Below are 20,453 nucleotides of genomic sequence, written 5' to 3' on the forward strand. Positions count from 1 at the left end.
GCTGCAGTGAAACTCCTGTGTGTGTGTGTGTGTGTGTGTGTGTGTGTTTATTAGAAATGATGCTTTTATTTGTCTTTGGTATATTCTGGTCATCAGACAACGCTAACGTTTGGAGACCTGCCAACAAAAGCATGGCTGAAAGCATTCTACATTCCTACTGGGAGTGCATGAGCATTCCACCTTACATCTTGTGAGCACCTTGTGTTGTTCCTGTTTTGATTGTAGCCGTCTGTGATGATATAAAATGAGTGACATTTTAGTATAGTTTTAATTTGTATTTCTTTGATAGTAATTGTGGTACATACTGGTTCATGTGTGTTTATTGACAGTTTTCAAATCTTCTTTGAAAAGATGTTTAAATCCTTTGACCATTTTAAAACTGTGATATTTGGTTCCTTTTAGTTTTGTTTTGAGTTATAAGGGTTCTTTGTATATTTTGGATGGGAATTCGTTATCAGTTGTATGATACATATATATTTTCTCTCATTCTATGAGTTTGTGCTGCCTCTCTTAAGGAGATGGCTCAGTTGGTCAAGTACATGATGTACAAACATAGGACTTGACGTTGGATCTTAGATATCATCATAAAAACTGAGTATAGTGGTAACAATGTTTGTAATCCCAGTGCTGGGGAGGTACAGTTGGAAGAATAGAGCTCACTGGCTTAAGCTAGTTGACTCACTTAACTCCAGGTCAATGAGAGTTCAAAAGATAGGGTAGAGGGATTGGCCAAGACTCCCTTAAGACTTCTACACTTATGTACACACATGTGAACGCTTAAACAAATGTGCATACCCAGAGGAGTGCAGACACACCACACACACCCCACATAAAATCAACATTTTAAAAATTGGCTAAATAAATGGTTGTGAAAATGTAAAATGATCTAATTGTGCCACCAACCTCCCCAAAGTAGTTTATTAATTATAACAGATTTTTTTTGGTATGTGTGTGAGGAAAGACAGATGAGAGAGAAAAAAGGAAGAGAGGGACAATTCTCTGGATGCAAGAACAAGATATTTGTGAAGAAAGCAGCTTGTTTTCTTCCTATTCTGATGCCTTTTCTTTCTTTTTCTTGTCTAATAGCTCTCTAGTACAATTTCTAATAAAAGTTGCAAAAGAAAACATTGTCTTTTCTCCTCTTCCTGTGAGGATAGTTACTCATGTCTAATTCTAGCTATGGGTTCTTCTCTTTAAAAGTATTCTATTAATTGTTACTATTATTTGGTTGTGTGTGTGTGTGTGTGTGTGTGTATGAGAGAGATGGGGGAAGAGGAAGAAGAAGGGGAGGAGAAGGGGGAGAGGAGGAGGAGGAGGAGAAGGGGAGAGGAGGAGGAGGAGGAGGAGGTGGTGGTGGTGGTGGTGGTGGAGGAGGAGGTAGTGGAGAAATATATAGTGTCATGTGCATACCACAGCATGTGTTTGAAAGTCAAAGGATCAACATTTCGTCTTCTCTTGTTTTTTATTCTTCACGTCTACGTTATATCCCAACTTCAGTTTCATTCCTCCCAGTCCTAACTCTTCCCCACCTTACCTCTCCCCACCTCTTCAATTTCCCTTTCAAACAAAGAAACGAAAAAACAAAAGACAAAACCAGAAACAAACAATCAAAACCAAAATAGCAGGCCTCCCAGAATATCATCTGAATACAGCATAACAAGTCACAATAAGACTAGGTACAAATTCTCAAATCAAGGCTAAATGAGACAATCCAGTAACAGGAAAAGGGTCCCATGTATAGGCATAAGAGTCAGAGATTTACCCCACTCCCATTGTTAGGAGTCCCACAAGAACACCAAGCTGCCCAACCCTAAGGTACATGCAGAGGACCTAACTCACATCTAGAGACCCTGTGTGTTTGCCTCTTCAGTCTCTGTGAGCCACCATGAGCCCTGCTGGTGATTCTACTGGTGTCCTTGACCTCTCTGCATCCTACAATCCTTCCTCCTTTTCTGCGGGGTTCCCCTGGCTTTGCCTAGTGTTTGGCTGTGAGTCTTTGCATCTGCTCCCATCAGTTACTTCTCTGATGACAAGTGGTTCATGTATTAATCTATGAGTATAGCAGAATATTATTAGGAATCATGTCCTTGATTTTTCTTTAACCTGTTGTGTTAGATTATATACTGGGTTTCTGGGCTGTTCTGCCTCCTGTACCTGATCTCCAGGCAGTGTCAGGTGTGGGTTCCCTTTCCTGTCATGGGCCAGAGGACAAGTTCTGAGTTGGTGCTTTCTTTCTGTGCATTCTGTGAGTCAAATTCTATGATTATTTGATATATGCTACTGATTAATTTTTAGATGTTAAGTTACCTTTACATTTCTGGTAAATGCAACTTGTTTGTAAAACTTGGTAGAATACTGTAGGGAAGCTTTCTGACTTGTGCATTTGCTTCTGGTAAGTTTTTAGATTAACATATTAGATCACTGTATAACATTTTGGTTATGGACAATCAGAATTAAAATTTTATCTCACACTTCTTACTGTTATTTTAAGTCAAATCTTCCATAAAACATCCCCCCAAAGTGATGATTCGATATATCTAACATAGCATTCTTTTTTCTTTTCTGCAGGTTCCGTACCTCATGTGGAAATCAGTAAATCATGGCATCTAAGAAATTTGTCATCAAAGTGAGTAGTGCTCAGTAGCTGCCTTTAAAAGCTCACTCACCTCTTGAATAAATTTTGATGTTCTTTAGTTGATCTCTACTCTTTAAATTATATTTAGGGAAATTTTAAGTAGATAGCATTAAAATTTTAAGAAGAGATGGATGAGAAAACTAATAATTCTTACACTTATAAGGGAGTCTTTGTTTAAAACCTTTTATGTTTTATAACATTGTTTATAAACCACCTTGGTTATAACTCAGTTTTCAGTACTAATAGCAATCACTCACACTGAATGTCCATGACTTTTGAGGATAACAGAACAGGCCAAAGTGAAAGGAGTAGGCAAAGCTGTTGGATCTGGACACATCTGAGAGAGGGTTTCTGATTGACCGCTGCCTCCTCAGCCTTCATTATCAGCTTAACGCAGAGTAGAGGCATCTGAGGGAGGCCTTGGAGGAGTTGCCTGGATTAGATTGGCCTGTAGCCATATATCTAAGAGAGGGGTGTTGTTCATATATTGATGCAGGGAGGGCCCAGCCCACTATGGGCAGCTCTCTATTCCTAGATGGGTGGTCTTGTCTAGGTGGTGGTCCTGGATTAAGAAAGTGATATAGGCATGAACATGTGAGTGAGCCTTTGAGACAGCTAATGGGCAGGTCAACAGAGAGTGTTCCTCCATTGTTTCTGCTTCAAGGTCCTCCCTCGAATTCAGGCCTTGACTTCCCTGTGATTTTTGAGTTGTAAACTAACCCCTGACCCCCTGCCTCCCAAGTTGCCTTTGTCCAGTGCACTATCACAGCAACAGAAAGGAAGTTAGAACAACTGATGTCTTTCATTTTTCTCTCATAATCACTCCTTCCCTATCCATTAATGGTAGAGCTGAGACCTTCTTAGGTATCGAGTGATAAAGGATTCTATGTGAGGAAAGTCAGTGGAAGCCTTGATAAATACTTTCTGTGAGTTCTTGGAGATAGTTCCATATATATTGGCTGTTCTCTTAGTCACTTCTGTGTAGTGGTGTTATTGTACACAGCAATTAAAAAAACCAGGGCAGACCAATACGATGACTTAGCAGGTGAAGGCACCTGGCACAAAGCCTGATTGATGGATCCTCAGTTGTACTCCTGAGACCCACATGGAGGGAGAGAACCCTCCCCCTTCTTCTGCAAGTTCTTGCAGGTTCCCTTTGTGCTTGCACACATACAAATACATGTAAGAATTTAAAATAACTACAACAACAGGGTAAATTCCAGTATCTCATTAATCAGATGTGGCTGGAGAGGTGACTCAGAGATTAAGAGCATTGGTTGCTCTTCCAGAAGTCTTGAGTTCAGTTCCCAGCAACCACACGGTAGCTCATAACCATCTGTAATGTAATCTGGTGTCCTCTTATGGCCTGTAGACATACATGCAGGCAGAACTATATATATATGTGTGTATATGTGTGTATATATATGAAATAAATCTTTAAAAAATAACTAACCAGATTATGAAACAATATAATATTATTATTTTATCTTAGCTAAATCAGTGCTTATTTAGTTTACTAATGTATTTATAAATTTTGTTGTTTACAAATAGTTCTGGGATGACTATATTTTTGAGTATTTCATAAGGGCGTCTAAGTGGAGAACATTCACTATTTATAAAAATGTATCTTGATTTTCCTCTAGACTTCTAGAATTTGGAAAGATATTAAGCTGTCTTTAAAATGCTAGTTTGAACATAATCATAGTGAGTAGCAAGATTCTGTCTCAAAAGACAAAAAGTAAATAAAATTGTCTGGTGATATGTGGCATTAATTCCAGCACTCAAGAGGCAGAGGCAAGTAGACATCTGTTAGTTTAAAGCCAGCCTGGTCTACATAGTGAGACCCTGGAAAGAGAGGAGAGAAGGGAGGGGGTGGGGAGACTGATTACTGGCTTAAAATAATAACTTAAAAAAATACTTTCATGATTCTTTCCTGATTTTGTATAGGTGGTTTCTCCTTTTGATGTTGGCTGGGACTGTTGGTTTTGTATTGTGCAGATGCTTTACTTCCTTGCTGTTTTTCCTCCTCTCCCTGCTCCCAAGGGTCTAGATGAATGGAACCATTGTTTTCCCTGCTCACTTTTGGGTACAGAGAAGAGCAGTTTTAGTTACATTTTCACAAATGGCAGTCACTGTTTCTCAAAGGAATGAGGTAGAAAGCTCTGTTGAATAGCTCCTGCTCTGGAAAACTTACGCCTTTGGTTATAGACAAACTGGGCTTAAAGGCATTATCTACACATTGGAATTTTCCCAGTTGTAGGCTCAGTGCAAGTGGCTCCAGTTCTAAGTCCCCACTTCTTGTCAGTGCCTCTGGGGCCTTCTGAGTCCAGCTCTCCCAACTTACCCAGTACATCCTGGCTCTAGATATCCTGACCCCCAGGCTTGACCTTCATCAAGTTGTGGTTATTGATAATGCTATGGGGGTTTGTTACTTTTACTATTCTTTTCAGATAGCCACCAGTTTCTTATCTATTTTCTTTCTTTTCTTTACTTGGGTATATCTTCTCTTCCTTTCCTAAGTTTTTAAGGCAGAAACCCAAGCCTTTGCCATCAAACCTTTTCCTTTGTGTGTACTTAAAGCCATATGATTCTGTCAAAGCATTTCCTACTTAATTGTATCCTTCACAGTGAATGCAATTAAGGTGGGCATTTGGTCAAATAATTCCTAAATTTTATTATGATTTCATTATGGTTAAAATCATAGACAAAAAATATGATTTTTGTAATCTCTATTGTTTTTGTTTGGGGATTTCTATTGGTCCTATTTAAATTGCTGTTTAGGGAAATTCTGTTTTGATGAAACACTACTCTCTAAGCATTTGAAAAGTGTGATATCTATAATTATATATACATCATATGTAAAATCAGGTATAGTAATATATAATAAAATATTTATGTGTCTGTAGAACAAGTCAGATTTGACAGTTGTATTATATCAGGTTATTGTGTATTTGCTAATATTTTTGTACATTTGTTCAATCAGTTGAAAGATACATTAAAGTATCCTACTGTGATTTAGTATTTATATATTTTTCTGTGTAATTTTATTGAATTTTCTTTGTTTAGTTTGAAATTATGTTCTTAGATATATAAAATATTATAGTTTAGATATCATCTATTGAATTCAATTTTGATATATCTTTTTATCTCTAGAGTTCTTGTATTATAGTCTGTTTTTCTGACATTCGTGTAACCTACGTTTGGGATCTGTTAATCACACATAGGCTCCTGTGGGAGTCTGCAAGCCTGTCAGTCAGCCAAGCCCAGCCATATGTTCAGTGCTTCCAATACCACTTCATTGTTCTAATTATGAATGAAAAATAGCATCTGCACAAATTTAAGGGAAACAGAATGAAAGAAGCAGAGACTAAAGTGAATGAGTGAACTCAGCATGCTCGAGAGACTTTAGGGAGGGCTGAAAACTGCGGAGGTTGGTACTGTTTTCATTGCAGAAGGAAAGCTCTTATAATGATGAAAACGGTCAGAGTGTTATGAACAGGAACCACTCTTGAGAATAGGAGAATACTCATAAAACATGGCAGAACACAGATTCTTTGATGGAATGAAGGCCTATCAAGGAATATTGCTCAAAAACCAAAACAAAAAATTGTTTTAAAAATGTAGAAAATAGGGGTTGGGGATTTAGCTCAGTGGTAGAGCGCTTGCCTAGCAAGCGCAAGGCCCTGAGTTCGGTCCCCAGCTCCGGAAAAAAAGGAAAAAAAATGTAGAAATAATCCCAAGAAAATTTGAATTTGGTGTTGATGTGAGAGGTTGAAGCTCTAGGAAAAGACAAGTATTAGAGAAGAACACCACGACAAGAACCGGTGTAATAAAATTTACTACCAAGGACACAATGTTCCTGTTTTGAAGGGTTGAGTGACAAACCAACAAAATCAATGAACAAGTACTGTGTTTATAAGACAGCACAGAGACTTTGTGTGAGGGCAGGAGGAAGAGGAGGAAGGGAGGAGAGGGGGTGGAGGGAGAAAGAAAACAACACAAAGGGGAGGGGATGGAGAATCTGGACAGCCTGCTCAGCAGCAGCAGCAAGGAGGACACAAGGACACTAAGGCCCCCAGTGCTCATGTGTGTGAACGCTGAGGAAACTGTTTTCAACCTCCACGTCTGTTCATCGTTCAGCTTTTAAGCACATATAATGGGATAGAGACATTTCCAAAACTGCTAACTCAGATCAGGGAAATTTCCCTCTGTGTGCCCTACTGCAGGATGTAGCTCTACAACGTGGGGAAACGAATTAGACATGGGGTCCTGTACGTAGACAATTAAGACATTGAGGGGCCAAGCAAATTTCATGCTGATCTCTGTGCATCACAGTGTAGTCATTTTGATTGGTGCAGGGAGGGTTCCTTGCAAAATAGCAAAAAACTACAGAAGATTCTCCCTCTCTCCTTCCCTGTCTGTCAGAGAGCTTGGGATTAGTTTAGTCATAGGAGTTTAGGAAACTAAGAAAAGAGAAATGATGTAACTCTCAAGTACAGAGAGAATTGTGTAAAGTAGGAAAGTGAATGTAATCTGGCTCGACATTGAGCAAGCTTAAGTTTCTTGATACTGTGAACTCCAGATTTCAGATGCTGGGGAAAGAGCGTGGGAAGGTGGTTGTGAGCGTTATGCCCTTATTTTCCATAGATTACACATATAAAGCGGCAAAAGTATAGTTCAAATATAGAAACATGGTGCTTAGTAGGCGATGACATAGCTAAGTTTTCACTCTCTTTCCTTTGGTAAGTGGCACTTGGCTTAGGGTCTTTGTGTCTTGTTTGGTTTTCTGAGTTCAGGGTTTCTCTGTATAGTCCTGGCTGTCCTAGAACCTGTTTTGTAGACCAGGTTGACCTCAAACTCATCTGCCCCTATCTTTTAGCACAAAGATTAAAGGTGAACACTATCATACCTAGCGTCTAGACTCCTCAGATGGCCTTTTAATCAGTGTCTGCATAGTATCCAGAAACTCAGAGAATAAATAGCTAATGAAATAAAATTATACAGAGTTTTCAGAAGGATATATCCACTTTTTATAACCTGGATAGAAAAATAGTTGGAGCTTGGATAGATCATGCCTTTAAAAGTAGCAGACCAACTAATGGGCACCAAATAATGTGCCCATTGTGTGTGTGTGTGTGTGTGTGTGTGTGTGTGTGTGTGTGTGTGAGCGTGTGTGTGTGTATGTGTGAGCGTGTGTGTGTGTGTGTGTGTGTGTGTGTTGTGTATGCGCATTCTTGGGTGGTTTTTTCATACAAATTTTCTAGAAATAGATTTAACTTTTTAACATACAATTTTTCCTTTTTAAAGTGAAAACTGTTCTCCAGACCTTCCCACATCTGAGTTTCTCTGTGTCTCTCTCCCTTTCTGTTTCTCTGTCTCTCTCTGTGTCTGTCTGTCTCTGTCTCTCTGTCTCTGTCTCTCTCTCTTTGTCTCTCTGTCTGTCTCTCTGTCTCTCTCTCTTTGTGTGTCTTTCTCTACTTCTTGGGTCCTTAGCCTTGAACTCTCATCTATAACTGCCTTCCAGGCTACATTTTCAGGAAGTAGAACTCTAAGACAGAGTTCTTGAAACAGTAGCTTTCATGATCTCTGGATGTCTAAATCCCTGTGCTTTGTAGCAGGGAGGGCTGCCGTACACTGGCGTAACTCTTTGTAGTTAGAAGAAATGGTAGCAGCGGGGACATGTCTTTCCAAGCTTCTGTAGTGAGCATAGCTGAAGGCGTTGTCCTATCCCAGTATTTTAAATATCCCTAATTGTATAAACTTTTAGAGTCAAACAAAGGTCAGGTTTAGACAGAAGTTAGCAAACTAAAGTGTACATGACAGCCATTTGTTTTAGAAAATAGTTTTATTTGTACACAGGCGCTTCTGTTTGTAATCAGTTGTCTCTCTGGCTGCTTATGCTTTAGTGGGCTGATTTAAGTAGTTATAATAAAGGCAGGGCTCACAGCCTCCAAATATACATACATGTGTATACTCACATTGCTTCAATTTTATAATCTATGTGTAAATATTTCTTGTATCACATCTCAGTTTCTAGTAGACAAGTATCAAATGTTCAGTAGGTACAGGTAGATAGTAACAGTTGTATTGGATAACACACACACACACACACACACACACACACACACACACACACTTCAGGCTTAGAATCCAAAGCCTCATGCATGCAGAGGAATTGTACCCTGGAGTTACTCTGGCTCTGGAAGAACAGGTCTAAATGGCTGTAAATGCCCTCCTCACCTGCTTAACACATGTCACAGAGAGCATCAATGAAACTAACCTCGTGTTAACCTGACTGCAAGCATCAGGCAGGCCCAAAGCAAATAGAAACACATAGGCACACTCAGGTGCTAAGATGTTTGTCCATTAAAACACAAAATGTTAGAGAAAAGAAACCAGAACAATAAACTATTGCTTAAAATGTCCAATCATATATATGATATCTGCCTCAGGAAAAGTAGCTCAAGACCCCATTCTTGGCTTTAAGAAGAGTAGAATGTTGCCAGGCTTCACCTCACTAATTACATTTTAAGATCTAACATGTTTAACTTGGGCTCCAGAGAAGCAGTACAGCGAAAGCCCCCAAGCTCATTGTCTGTCTCTACATCATTTCCTCTGCTTCCTGCATCTGTTTTCTTGGATTAGTTCAGTATTACAGAAAAGTCTATGATTCTTTTGGCCATGAAGACTGTTTTCCCACTTCCCCTCCGCACAGCTCACTGTTTTGTGGGTGGGAAAATTTTGGTTGTGAGAGTTGATTAATTAGAAGGGATTCCTGGCTTCCCTAGCAATGGCAGCCTGGGAAGATTACAGAGCCTGGCTTGGTGACAGGCAGACCAATCTGTATTTAAGGAAAACTTGGACCAGCCAGATTTCCCTGGAATGTGGATCTGGCTTTGTCTGCTGCAGGGACTGTGCAGTGACCCTTCACCCCTTCCCACCACTGCAGAAGGCTGACAGCATCTCCTTTTGCTGGTCCACTCTGTCCACTTTTTCTGTGGGGTCTGTGGAGAAGAACGGGTATAGAAATTCTGATTGTTTTCCATAGTTGAAGTAAGAAGTATAAATGTTTATTAATGCTTAAAAAGGAAATAAGAGTTTACTAGATTTTACATTTTCTTTATATGTTCATTATTTATGCTTTTTCTTTCTTCTCCTTGATAGCGATTTTAGTTTTATACTGAGATCCAAATTCAGTTAGCATCAGTCTTTACATTCTGTGCAACACCACAAAAAGTTAAATATGCTCAAAAATTGATGTGATTTTTCTTGTTATAGTAAAAGTGAGTGGGAAGAGCAATGCATTACATTTCTAGAGCAAGAGACAGCGGAATAGAGATGGGCTGTCAGGCTTTTGTCTTGCTAGCTTCCCTCTGTGAATCACTTACACCCTGTGTCCTAGGTTTTTGGTATACCTAAAGGGGAATGTGCCACTGACTGTGTCACATTGCTTATTTGAAAGTTGATGTATTGATCTGGTATGTGGCATTGGAAACAAGATTGTAGCAGGTATTCCTATATAGGGTGAGCTCTACTGACCTTCTAAATGTTCAAAAGATTCAACTGAAATGCTTCAGAACAATAATTAAAAGCACTTTAAATAATCCTGGTCTTTATAGGAAATACATTTGAATAAGGAGAGTGACCTGTATCCCTGAGAACATCTTTGCAAAGACATTTGCCTTTGCCAGACGTTGAAAACCTAAGAAGGATACGTGTATTTCTTCTCCTGATTCTTAAATTCACCACCTTCCCGACTTCTTCAACTGCTTCAATTGAGAACTCTATTCTTTTGAAGGCATGTGGGCTGTGGTGCCGTGGCTGGCAGTGAGCTCTGCGCATGCAGGCTGCTGATTTCCACCAAGTCTGTATTGCTGCATTGCCAGATTGGGAAATGTGTGCACTAGGTGTATGCTGCTTACTTGATGGCACTGGAACAAAACTGCTAGTAGCTTCCAGACATTACCTAGTTCATTCTGCCGTGGCTGTGGAGGCTTGGGGTACCTTCTCACACCATAGGGTGTTTGCTGTGAGTATTTATGGCTTTGCAACATGAGGATGTATTTGTTTTGAATTGAAACTTCTCTTACCAAGTGTTTCCTGTCAGTTCTTAGGCCTCCCTGTCACAGTCTTTTCCCTTGGAATAAAAGAAGTATTTTTTTTCCTTTTTTTATAACTGAAAAGTGTTTAAACTCAGACTTGGCTTCTCGTCTTCTTTTAAGCCTCAGCCTCTCACTCATGTCTAAGTATTTTCTGCTTAAGCTCATCACTATAACCTAAGATTCAGGGCTCAGCTGCTAGTTTTCATCTGATCTGACTGTTGAGTCTCAGGTCCCTTGCACTGTTTGTGCTGTCCTCCCTTGTCCTTGCCGCCTCAGATTGTACCTCTTCTCTGCAGTACCTGCGAAGGCCTCACTGTCCTTACCTGTCTTTTCTCTGCCTGCCTTTCTCTGCTTGCCTTCTGCCACTCGTGCGTCTAGACATGCGCATGTGAGCTGCTTTCTCAACACCATGCTCTTCACATTGTTTTCTCGCTTAAGTGCTTGAGTAATTCATTTTGTTTAATCAGGTCTGATGTCAACTCTCAGATGACACTCTGGTAATTACTGTCCATTTCCTCTTTCATGTGATCTTATTTTTCATTTTGCAGCTTAGGAAAATGCCACCTGTTCCTGTGGCACTGATGTATTTGCTTTTCTTGTGGTTGCCTGGCCTGCGATTGTTTCTTCTTTCTTCTTACTACTTTTCAGGTTTTCTTCCATAATTCATGCTTCTTGCCAGTCTGCTCCAGGTTTGCCTGATGGATGAGTCTTGTTTTCTTTCATATGGAAGCCAGGTTTTTCCTCTGCTAATTATACTCATTTTGTGCTCGGTGCCTCGTATGTGCAGCTTATTGTCACACATTGCACACATTGTCCTAGAACATCCCCTAGACGGACCTCTCTTCTGTTTCTTTTATGTCACAGGACCTGAGTAGTCCAGGATATTCCGAGGTGAGATGACCAGTACTACTCTTTCTGTGTTTCTTTCCTCATGACTTTTTTTTTCTGGTCAGGTAATGTGTAGTCTTCAATTTGTGGTATATCCTTTCCTTTAAAGTTTTATATTTCCCTGTTTCTGCCATAGGAGTTCCCAGTGACTTTTAAAATAGTTTTAAACATTGTTTACAAACAGCTTCTGTTATTTGTAATTGTTTATGCATGTTGTATATGTGTGTGTTTGATTGTACACATGTTCACATATGTGTAGCCAGAGGCCAACCCGGGGTGCCATTCCTTAGGATCTACCTATTCCATTTGAGACAGGGTCTCTTAATGGCCCATAACTCATCAAATAGGTCAGTAATTCCTAGGGATCCATTTGTCTCTGCCTCCACAGTGTGGACATTACAGATGTTCTCAGCTGTATTTTGTTTTGCAGTGGGGGGCTCTGGATTAAAGTGAGGTTCTTATACTTGCATTTTACCTTCTGAGCTATTTCCATAGCACATCAGCAGTTACCGGATTAATTCTACTTAAACAGATAGCAGAATGACAATAGGTAGAGTTAGTTTACTTCTATGTCATTCAACATTATGTTTTAATTAAATCTTCAGTATTAAACTGTAACATTTTTTCTTAGGATTTTTTTCCTGATGCACATACAAAGTATATATTTCATTTTATTTTCTAGTGTTTTAAAAGTGTTTAGTAGAAAGGTAAACTCAGGATCCTTACCAACTGTATGGATTCTCTCTGAAGGCTGTAGAGGGCATCATTGTTCTATATTTCATAAGGTAACTTCTCTAGACACTGTGATCCAAGGAAGCAGGTCAACCGAAGTGCTTTTAAAATGGATGGCTCAGTCCCAGATTATCATGATACCTTAAATGCCAGTCTGTTTGTCCGTAGGTTGTATACACAGACACATCCAGAGTCTATTACACACATGTGTATTTCTATTGCATACATCCGAACATACTTACTAGGACACACCACACTGAACACTACAGTGGAAACAATCACGACTACCAGAACTATGCAGAGTGGCCTCTGAGAAGTTATTCTGAGAGTGCCAGGGGCTATCTGCTGGGTGCTGTTCTAGGCTCAAGAATCTAGAAATGCTGTGCTGGGAGTAAGATCCCTTTAGTCTTTGGAAAGTCTTGTGGGCCCAGAGCTGTCCTAACAGTAGGGGTTAAAGGGACTGAGAAGTATTGTTCTAGTTACTGATCTTCCTCCTTGCCTCTTCTTGTAGTTCTAGTTGGTATCAGTTTATGGGTATTTGTTTAAGGAAGTTAGGGGTGAGGTCATTACCGTGTGTCCTTGAAGTTCACAATTGCTGAGAATTCTGTGGCACTGACATTGTCTTAAGTGTGCAGCCTTGTCCTCATTACCCATGAACTCTAAAGATGCACAGTGCTTACTTACTCTCCTTCTAGATATTTCTCCTGGAGTACCTTGCGGAACATGGCCATTAAGTAATACAGGAAATTAGGCTTGTGCATGTGTCATTCTGTCACATGTGAGTAGCTTGTGACAATACTTTATTCTCAAGACTTCTTTGTCATATTTGGCTGCTATTTGTTATTTGTACAGCTATTTGACAACCCTGTGCATTTACACACGTTTATACATACATGCAATATTTGTGTGACATTAGAAAAGAATGCTCTACTGTGTTTCACAAAGGTTGACATATAAAGATTCTGTGAAGCAGACAGCAGGTCAAGCACTGCAGTTTTCATTACTTAAAAAACATATTATATGTTATGTACTAGAATTGGTATCTTGTTCATGATGTCATTTTTATAGTACGTTGTCATTTGTGCCTGTTTCTATAGGTTATTTTATAACATGTCTTATAAATTTATTTCTGTGTGTGCACTGTTTGGAGATCAGTGAGGACATCCTTGGGGTTTGGTCCTTATCTTCCACTATATTTATGACTAGGTTTCTAGTTTCCCACTGTATGTGCCAGGCTAGCTAGATTATGAATTTCAGCAATTCTCTCTCTCTCTTTTTCTCTGTCTCTGTCTGTCTCTGTCTCTCTGTCTCTGTCTCTGTCTCTGTCTCTGTCTCTCTCTCTCTCTCTCTCTCTCTCTCTCTCTCTCTCTCTCCCTACCCCCCCCCATCTTGCTTTGAAAGTGCTGTGGTTATAGACTGACAATATTCTACCTAGCTTTACATGGATGGCAAATACATTATCCACTGAGCCACCTCCCAGTTGCTTCTTGAAATTTAGATCATTTGGTTTTTGTGGAAAGAATGCTAGAATATGAAACTAACATTAGATTTTACCCAGGATTCCTGAGTTTATCTTGTGGTTTCACTTATAAAATGACATAAAATCATGTTAATTCTCAGAGCACTCACCTCTTTATCTACGGATAGAAGTAACAGTATTATCTATCTCACTGGATTTTTTGATATCAGGTTAATAATGAAAGGTATAATGCCCCGAAAGTGTTTGGAAAAATAACATTCTATGCATGCCATGGAGCCCTCAGTAATTGTTTTACAGTGATGCTCTGTGCAGTAGAGGGACTTGGCCTTCAGTTCTTATTTGTTCTTGGTCTCATAATTTTTTGGAGTGAGGACTAGTCTAATTCTTTTCATATGTGAGGTTTCAGTTACCAAATCTTTATTTGTCTTTGCCTGCAAAGCCTTGGTTAGGCATTTGAGACACAGGCAAGCCTGATCATCTGCCTCTATCCTCGGGGAGTTTGTAGTGAGAAATTGTGTCAAACTTTCAAAGCAGTAGAGTGAAACAGAAGCTCTTGTACACTCTGCATAGCCTTGTTATGACCAAGTTGAATAAAGAAACATTTCTGAGTGGGCTGCTGTGGCCTGTCACTCTGCTCAGTGGATGTCAGTTGACAGCCTGAAGTGCTTACAGTGGCAGGTAGCTATGATTAGCAGTCAGGAGAGTTAGATTTTAGTACTCAGTATTGGTTGCTGGTTAGAGACAAGGGCAGGTAACCTCCATAACCTTCTCTTACTCTGTGTAACTAAGTAAACTTACACATGAGTGGGAAAGACACAGCTGGATGGGTCCTGCTTTACATGGTATCGCCTGGGTCACTCACTTGGATGCATACACTTAATACGGGGTTACCAAACTCATGACCTCACTCCCATTCTTAACACTGGGTTACCAGACTCAAGGCCTCACCCCCGTTCTTTCCGGGGTAGTTGTCTGCTTTCAGAAGATGTCTTATCCTTCAGATGCTGGCTTTAGTTTGCGTCCATGTGACAGTGACATCCTGAAGGACACGTGCAAAGTGTAGGCTGCTGGAGTTTGTGAGCGTTTTTATAACTGGGCGTGGTTAGGTCTGCCTTGTTGTGTTCCACCCGGGAGAGGGATGAGACCTTCTTAGTGGAGAGTCAGTGTCTGTGCTCAAAGATGAGGGAGGCAATCATAATATTAGCTGTGCTCTGAGATTGTCAAGATTTTCTTGTTTTTAGTTAAATGAGGTATTAAATTAGGGAGTCGTGTGTGTGTGTGTGTGTGTGTGTGTGTGTGTGTGTGTGTGTGTGTGTGTGTGTGTATGTGTGTCTGTATGTGTGTGTACACTGGCATTTCCATAATACTAAAATTTTTATTTGTAGATTCCTTTTTTATGACATTGTGCAAGTAATTTGTGCTGACACCAGTCAGGGCCTTATTACTAACCTGTACTTTGAAAGTTGTTTTCAGCTTTAGTACCCATCTGTTAAAATACTAGGGTTAGGACTAGAGAGGTGACTCGGTGGTTATGAGCATATACCGCCCTTGCAGAGGACCTGAGTTCAGTTTGTACCTACATTGGGTGGCCCATAACCACCTGTAACTCTTGCTCCAGATGATCCAGTGACTTCTGGATTTCAGAGGCATGCATACTCATGTAAGCCAGCACTTTCTTTCTGCTTCTCTCCCTCTGTCTCCCCCTCTCCTAGCTAAAAATAAAAATAAATCTTCAAATCTTAGTAGGTTAAGTAGGTGTAGTCATAACTCATTTCTTGTAAAATTGTTCATCTTAGCATAGATTCTTATTCTGTTCCTTTCCACTTCTTGCTACTCGATACAGTTTTCTTTTCTCCCAGATTGAAGTTTCTGACACTGTTGTTTAATATAAAGATGCTTGGGCATTTAATGTTGTTTTGCAAGGACCAGGATATATATTTTTTTAAGATAAGGAATTCAAACAAGACAAACAGGTTTTCCTGTTCTGATGCTATAAATTATCCCTAGGATGGTGTAACTATTTAAAAAAAATAAGCTTAAAATTAAGTGCAGGTTTGAAAATGTATTTTGGTGTATGATCATTTGAGTTATGTGCTATTTCAGGAAACTATTGTGTAGAAGAAAGAAAAAGTGATGTGGGCTGTCCAGTATTTGGTTCGGGTACCTGGGCATTGATGTGGACCAGGCCCCATGGGAAAGACTGGGGCTCTATGCTACTGCCCTGGTGCTCCACATTTAGAACCACCGAGTCAGGGCTCTTAGCAGAGAAGTTGAGTTGGAAGTGCTGAAGGATGGGTTTTCAAAGTGTTTTCCTGGACCAGCAGCATCATCCCCCTTCTCTAATTGTGGTATTTTTGTTATCTGTTGTGAGGATTAAAAAAATGATGCATATAATGTGTTTAGCACAGTGCTAGGTAACCATCATACTAAATACTAGGCATTGCCGGTAATAGTTGCCACTATAATATTAATCATTATGATTCATATTTTTCTGCCAGGGTTTCATAAATTAGCTTATTTTGAAATTTCTTTCAAAGATACCTGAGTTCTGATATGTGAAAATCGTGCAGCTGGTCTGTTGGTCTTTATTGTGTGTCTGTGTAAGCAAAGTTTACAGGTGTTTCTTAGAATGGTCCAAGATTCTGAAGGTGCTGTTCTCAGTCTGCTGTGCTGGAAGATTGTTAGCCACCGTGATGTAGTTGTACACCAGTGTTTGCTGGAGTCACCAGCACTATTTAATGAGTCCCTCCAGACGGTGCCTGAAGTCCGGCGTTTGCTTTGAAGAGTCTTTCTTTCCAGACCCCTGCTTCTTCAGTTCAAGCACAATTGTTCTTCTCCAGATAAAATCTCCTTTTTTTTTTCTTTTGTGTTTTAATAAGGATCATGATTAACCCCCAAAGGAAGGCCAGCAGGGCCCTAGACGTAGGCCCAGGCTACTGTGCCTGAGCCAGCCCAGTCTTTCACCTCTGCTGGCTGCCTTCTCTGCTTCCTCTTTAAGCTGAGCTCTCCAAGTGAGAAGCAGTTGAGCCTGTGTCTAGAGGCTGCTGATTCAGAGCAGCCGGTGCTTTCTGAGATGACACTGCTGCTGTGCCCTTGCCCTGACTTGCTTTGGCTTCTTGTTGGCACCTGTTTTCAGGCCTGGATGTCTTTGTCAGGCCAGGAAGCTGTGGTTTAGGTGTGTCCAGTGTGGGAAGGCTTATCTTCCCTGTTGTGCTCCACAGGAGTCCTGCCCCTTGCCCTCTTCCCTTTCACGGTCTCTGGACAAGAGTGGAGTGGCTCACTTGAAGCTAACGGTTCAGATGGACGATCCAGTACAGAGGCAGAGCTGTCCCACTGGGATGAGCTATATTTTCCCGTGGAAGTACTGGCTTTGAAGAGCCAGTCGGCTCAGACACCAGTGGGGATGGGGGGACTGGGTTCCTGCACAGGTTAAATCAGGAAGAGCGGCAATGTAAGCTCATACTTCTCATGTTGCTTTTCAAGGATGAGATGAGAATCTTTGCAGAAATTCAAAAGCTGCCCAGAAAATGGAATGTAGAGGCAATAAAAAGTGTATCTGCCTAGTGTAATGGTTAGTTACTGCTCTTCTGAAGGAAGGAGCAAATCCCCACACACGGAAATGGAACTGGGAAGGGTATTTTATGACTTGGAAGTGTGAGTGACTGAGAGTGAACTGACAAAGTACTGTTGAGCTTGTAAGGTCTGGGGACAGCTTTGGCTATCAGTGACCCCACTCCAAGGTAGCTCCCTTGTGGGCCTGTCTTGGAGGATTGTATTCTCTATATTTCCATGTCCTTTCTCTCTGCTGGTCTCAGTCCTCTCCTCCCTCCTCGGTGCACTTTGTAAGACATGGTGACCCATGCTCCAGTGGACATATCCTGCAAGGGTGCTGTGCTACTGCCAACCTTCCGGGAGCCAGGGGACAGGTGTGGAGATTTGCTTCATCAACTGTGCTTTAGGAGCACGGTGGCTTCATACATGTGAGTCAGCACTGCCCACCCTCAGACTTGGCACTTGTCTGAAACCAAGGCTTTTTTTTTTTTTTTTTTTTTTTTTTTTGCTATCCTCTTGCACTTACATTCTTGCAGATCGTAATAATGAGTGTTTGTGGAGAGGCCTCAGTGACATTTAAGAGATAGCTGTAATAAATCTTATCTGTGAGAAGTTCTCTGGGTTCCTAGGATTGAGGACAGTCATGATTGCTTTCCAAGCAGTCTACAACTGGTATTATTATTGATGTGAAAGTTGAGGCATGTTAGTGTTATTAATAACCTTCAATGTGTATGTATTATAGTGATTAAACATAATATTGTAGAAGAAAAGCAAAGGACATGTCATTCTAATGAAATGTCTGCATGTCTACTCTGCAGGTGACATTGTGTGTTAGAGAGTCTTCGGTAGTGTGAGTCTTTTCTTAAATCTTTAATTTTGCAGCGCTGACTGCATTTTAGAGAATCATTAGTCATCCATGAGTCGGCATCTTTGTTTCTGACTCAGCACTCTGTGCAGATGTCCTGCAGCATGTGAAACAACGGACAGTGTGCTGTGGCCTTAGCAGTGGTAGTGCTCACTGATGAGTGCTGCTTGCTCCCAGCGGCTCAACGCTTCCAGCCGTGCATGAGATGCTTACGGTGCACAAGGCGGTCCCAAGGAATCAGGCTGGTGCAGCAGTTCTAATGCTGCTCGAATGGCTTTCACTTCCCACAATGACTGATTCTCCATCTGCCATGACACTGCATTCCTGAGCCTCTGCCCCCTCCTTGGGTTGGTGACTAGAATGTTTATTTTTAGGAAAAAGTTAAAATTATCCATAGAAGGGTGTGTTCTGTAAAATTTACATTAATCAGCCTTGCACAGCAGGGATCATGGGAAGAATATGTATGTGTAGATTTTAAAGAAAACCTTTTATGGAAAATTTCACAAAAGGGAGGAGTGTGATGAACATTAATATAACCGTCATCCGTTTCAACATTGTAGGGAGTTTTAAATTAAGTTTTAGCCAGTTTGAATACTGATTTTAAAAAGTACCACATAATATTAACACCCATGTGTTTACTTTGGATTTTCTAGATCTCAGGACCAGTAGCAATTTTTTTTGTATAATGCCAGTGTCTTATCTCCTTCCTTCAGTTTAAATCCTAAGACATATCCCACACGTGTGAGAGCAAGGATTATACCTCAGTGGTTACCTAATATGCACAGAGCCATATATTTGATCCCTCGGATTTCAGAAAACAGACAGAACCTATCTCTGCACATACATCTGTGTATGTGTATATGTGTGTGCATGTTTATGTATATATGTATATTTGTATATATATATATATGGAGGAGGGGAGGTAGGATAGGAAGAGGGAAACACTGATAGCCACAGAAACAAGCCCAGGGTCAGACACACAGGTAGACTGACTGATGGGGCAAGATCTAGCTCCTGAGGACTTGCTCTGTGACTTACTTGCTTTAGTGAGGTCCTGTCTCCTGAAATTTCCTGTGTCTCTTAAATTGTAGTTGGGGATTGACCTATTAATACATAGGCCTATAGCGAGTATTTCCTGGTCATACCAAACAATGTCAGGCACAGTACATTGCAGTTAGTACTTATTAAAAGCCTTGCTATTAAACAAGGATCCCATCAGGAAATAAACCAGTTTTAAGCTTATTTAGCTTGCTTTTCATCTTCATTGGCATTTTATTTCAGCAATTTAAGATATGAATTCAAGAGTTTTTTATTTCTTTTTACTTGGTTGATTTTTTTTTTTTTTTTTTGAGACACAGTCAGAAGCTGGGCTTGAACTCCTGATCCTTCTGACTTCACCTCCCAAATGCTGGAATTACAGGTGCATTGTGCTTTCTTGTTACAAACTTTGATTTAAAAGCTTTTGTGAAAGCAAATGAAGGCAGCAACACTTAGCCAAGCACTTACTAAGCCAGATGCTTTCCTGTCACCTGATCGCACACCCAACATTGGAACCATACCATATTATTGGCCAGTCTCTACAGAGGTGCTAAGGAGGGACTGAGTCATTGCTCACGTCAGAGGGAGAGTAAGAGTCAGTTTTCAGGCTGGTTTCTGATGTAAAGCCACAGACTGACTTAGAGTCATCCTCATCTAGTAATAAGACAACTACTTATGTCATGGTAGTTATAATTAAAATAATTAATAATGATACTACTGTTACTGACTGTACTAAAGCACGTTATTTTAGAAAGTAGGCAGTCAGGTGTAATTCAGAGAGGGAACCTGGTTCCCCTGGCTCCTGTTTTCTTTGTCCCTGCCCTTTAGAAAAGCCCTTTAGGGAAATAGATGCACTGAGGACTGAGGTGGTCAAAGGTCAGTTCTGGCCAGGCCTCCTTTGTAGATGTGGGCATTCCTGGTTCTTTATTGTGTTCCCTTGGGGGCTGGGCATATGCCTTCTGCATGCTTGTTTCTCTTTTGTATTGTGCTTTTGATGGAGGCAGGATGAAAGCTGGGTCGTGAACCTTAATCTTGGTTTTGTGTGCTGCTTTCACACATCCTGCCCGTCTCAGGATAGTGTAAGTGAGTGCTCATATTCTTCCCTCTCCAGTCAATGCTGATCTGGTTTTCTGTAAAGCTGTAGTTTGAGGATTTAGCATT

At 40.5% G+C, this 20,453-nt stretch overlaps 1 protein-coding gene across 13 annotated transcripts in view; it reads left to right on the forward strand.

The window, feature by feature from the left end:
* The window catches only part of Slx4ip (SLX4 interacting protein), a 177,469-nt gene that overhangs the window by 9,945 nt on the left and 147,071 nt on the right, over positions 1–20,453 (forward strand). For all 13 annotated transcript variants that reach the window (XM_087653896.1, XM_087653905.1, XM_087653901.1 and 10 more), the window contains 1 exon segment: positions 2,569–2,626. In XM_087653896.1, coding sequence (XP_087510022.1) covers positions 2,600–2,626 — 27 coding nt within the window. In that variant the 5' untranslated portion in view covers positions 2,569–2,599.

The sequence above is a fragment of the Rattus norvegicus genome, chromosome 3 (genome assembly GCF_021556685.1).
Source record: "Rattus norvegicus strain SHRSP/BbbUtx chromosome 3, alternate assembly SHRSP_T2T, whole genome shotgun sequence".
Taxonomy (NCBI): domain Eukaryota; kingdom Metazoa; phylum Chordata; class Mammalia; order Rodentia; family Muridae; genus Rattus; species Rattus norvegicus.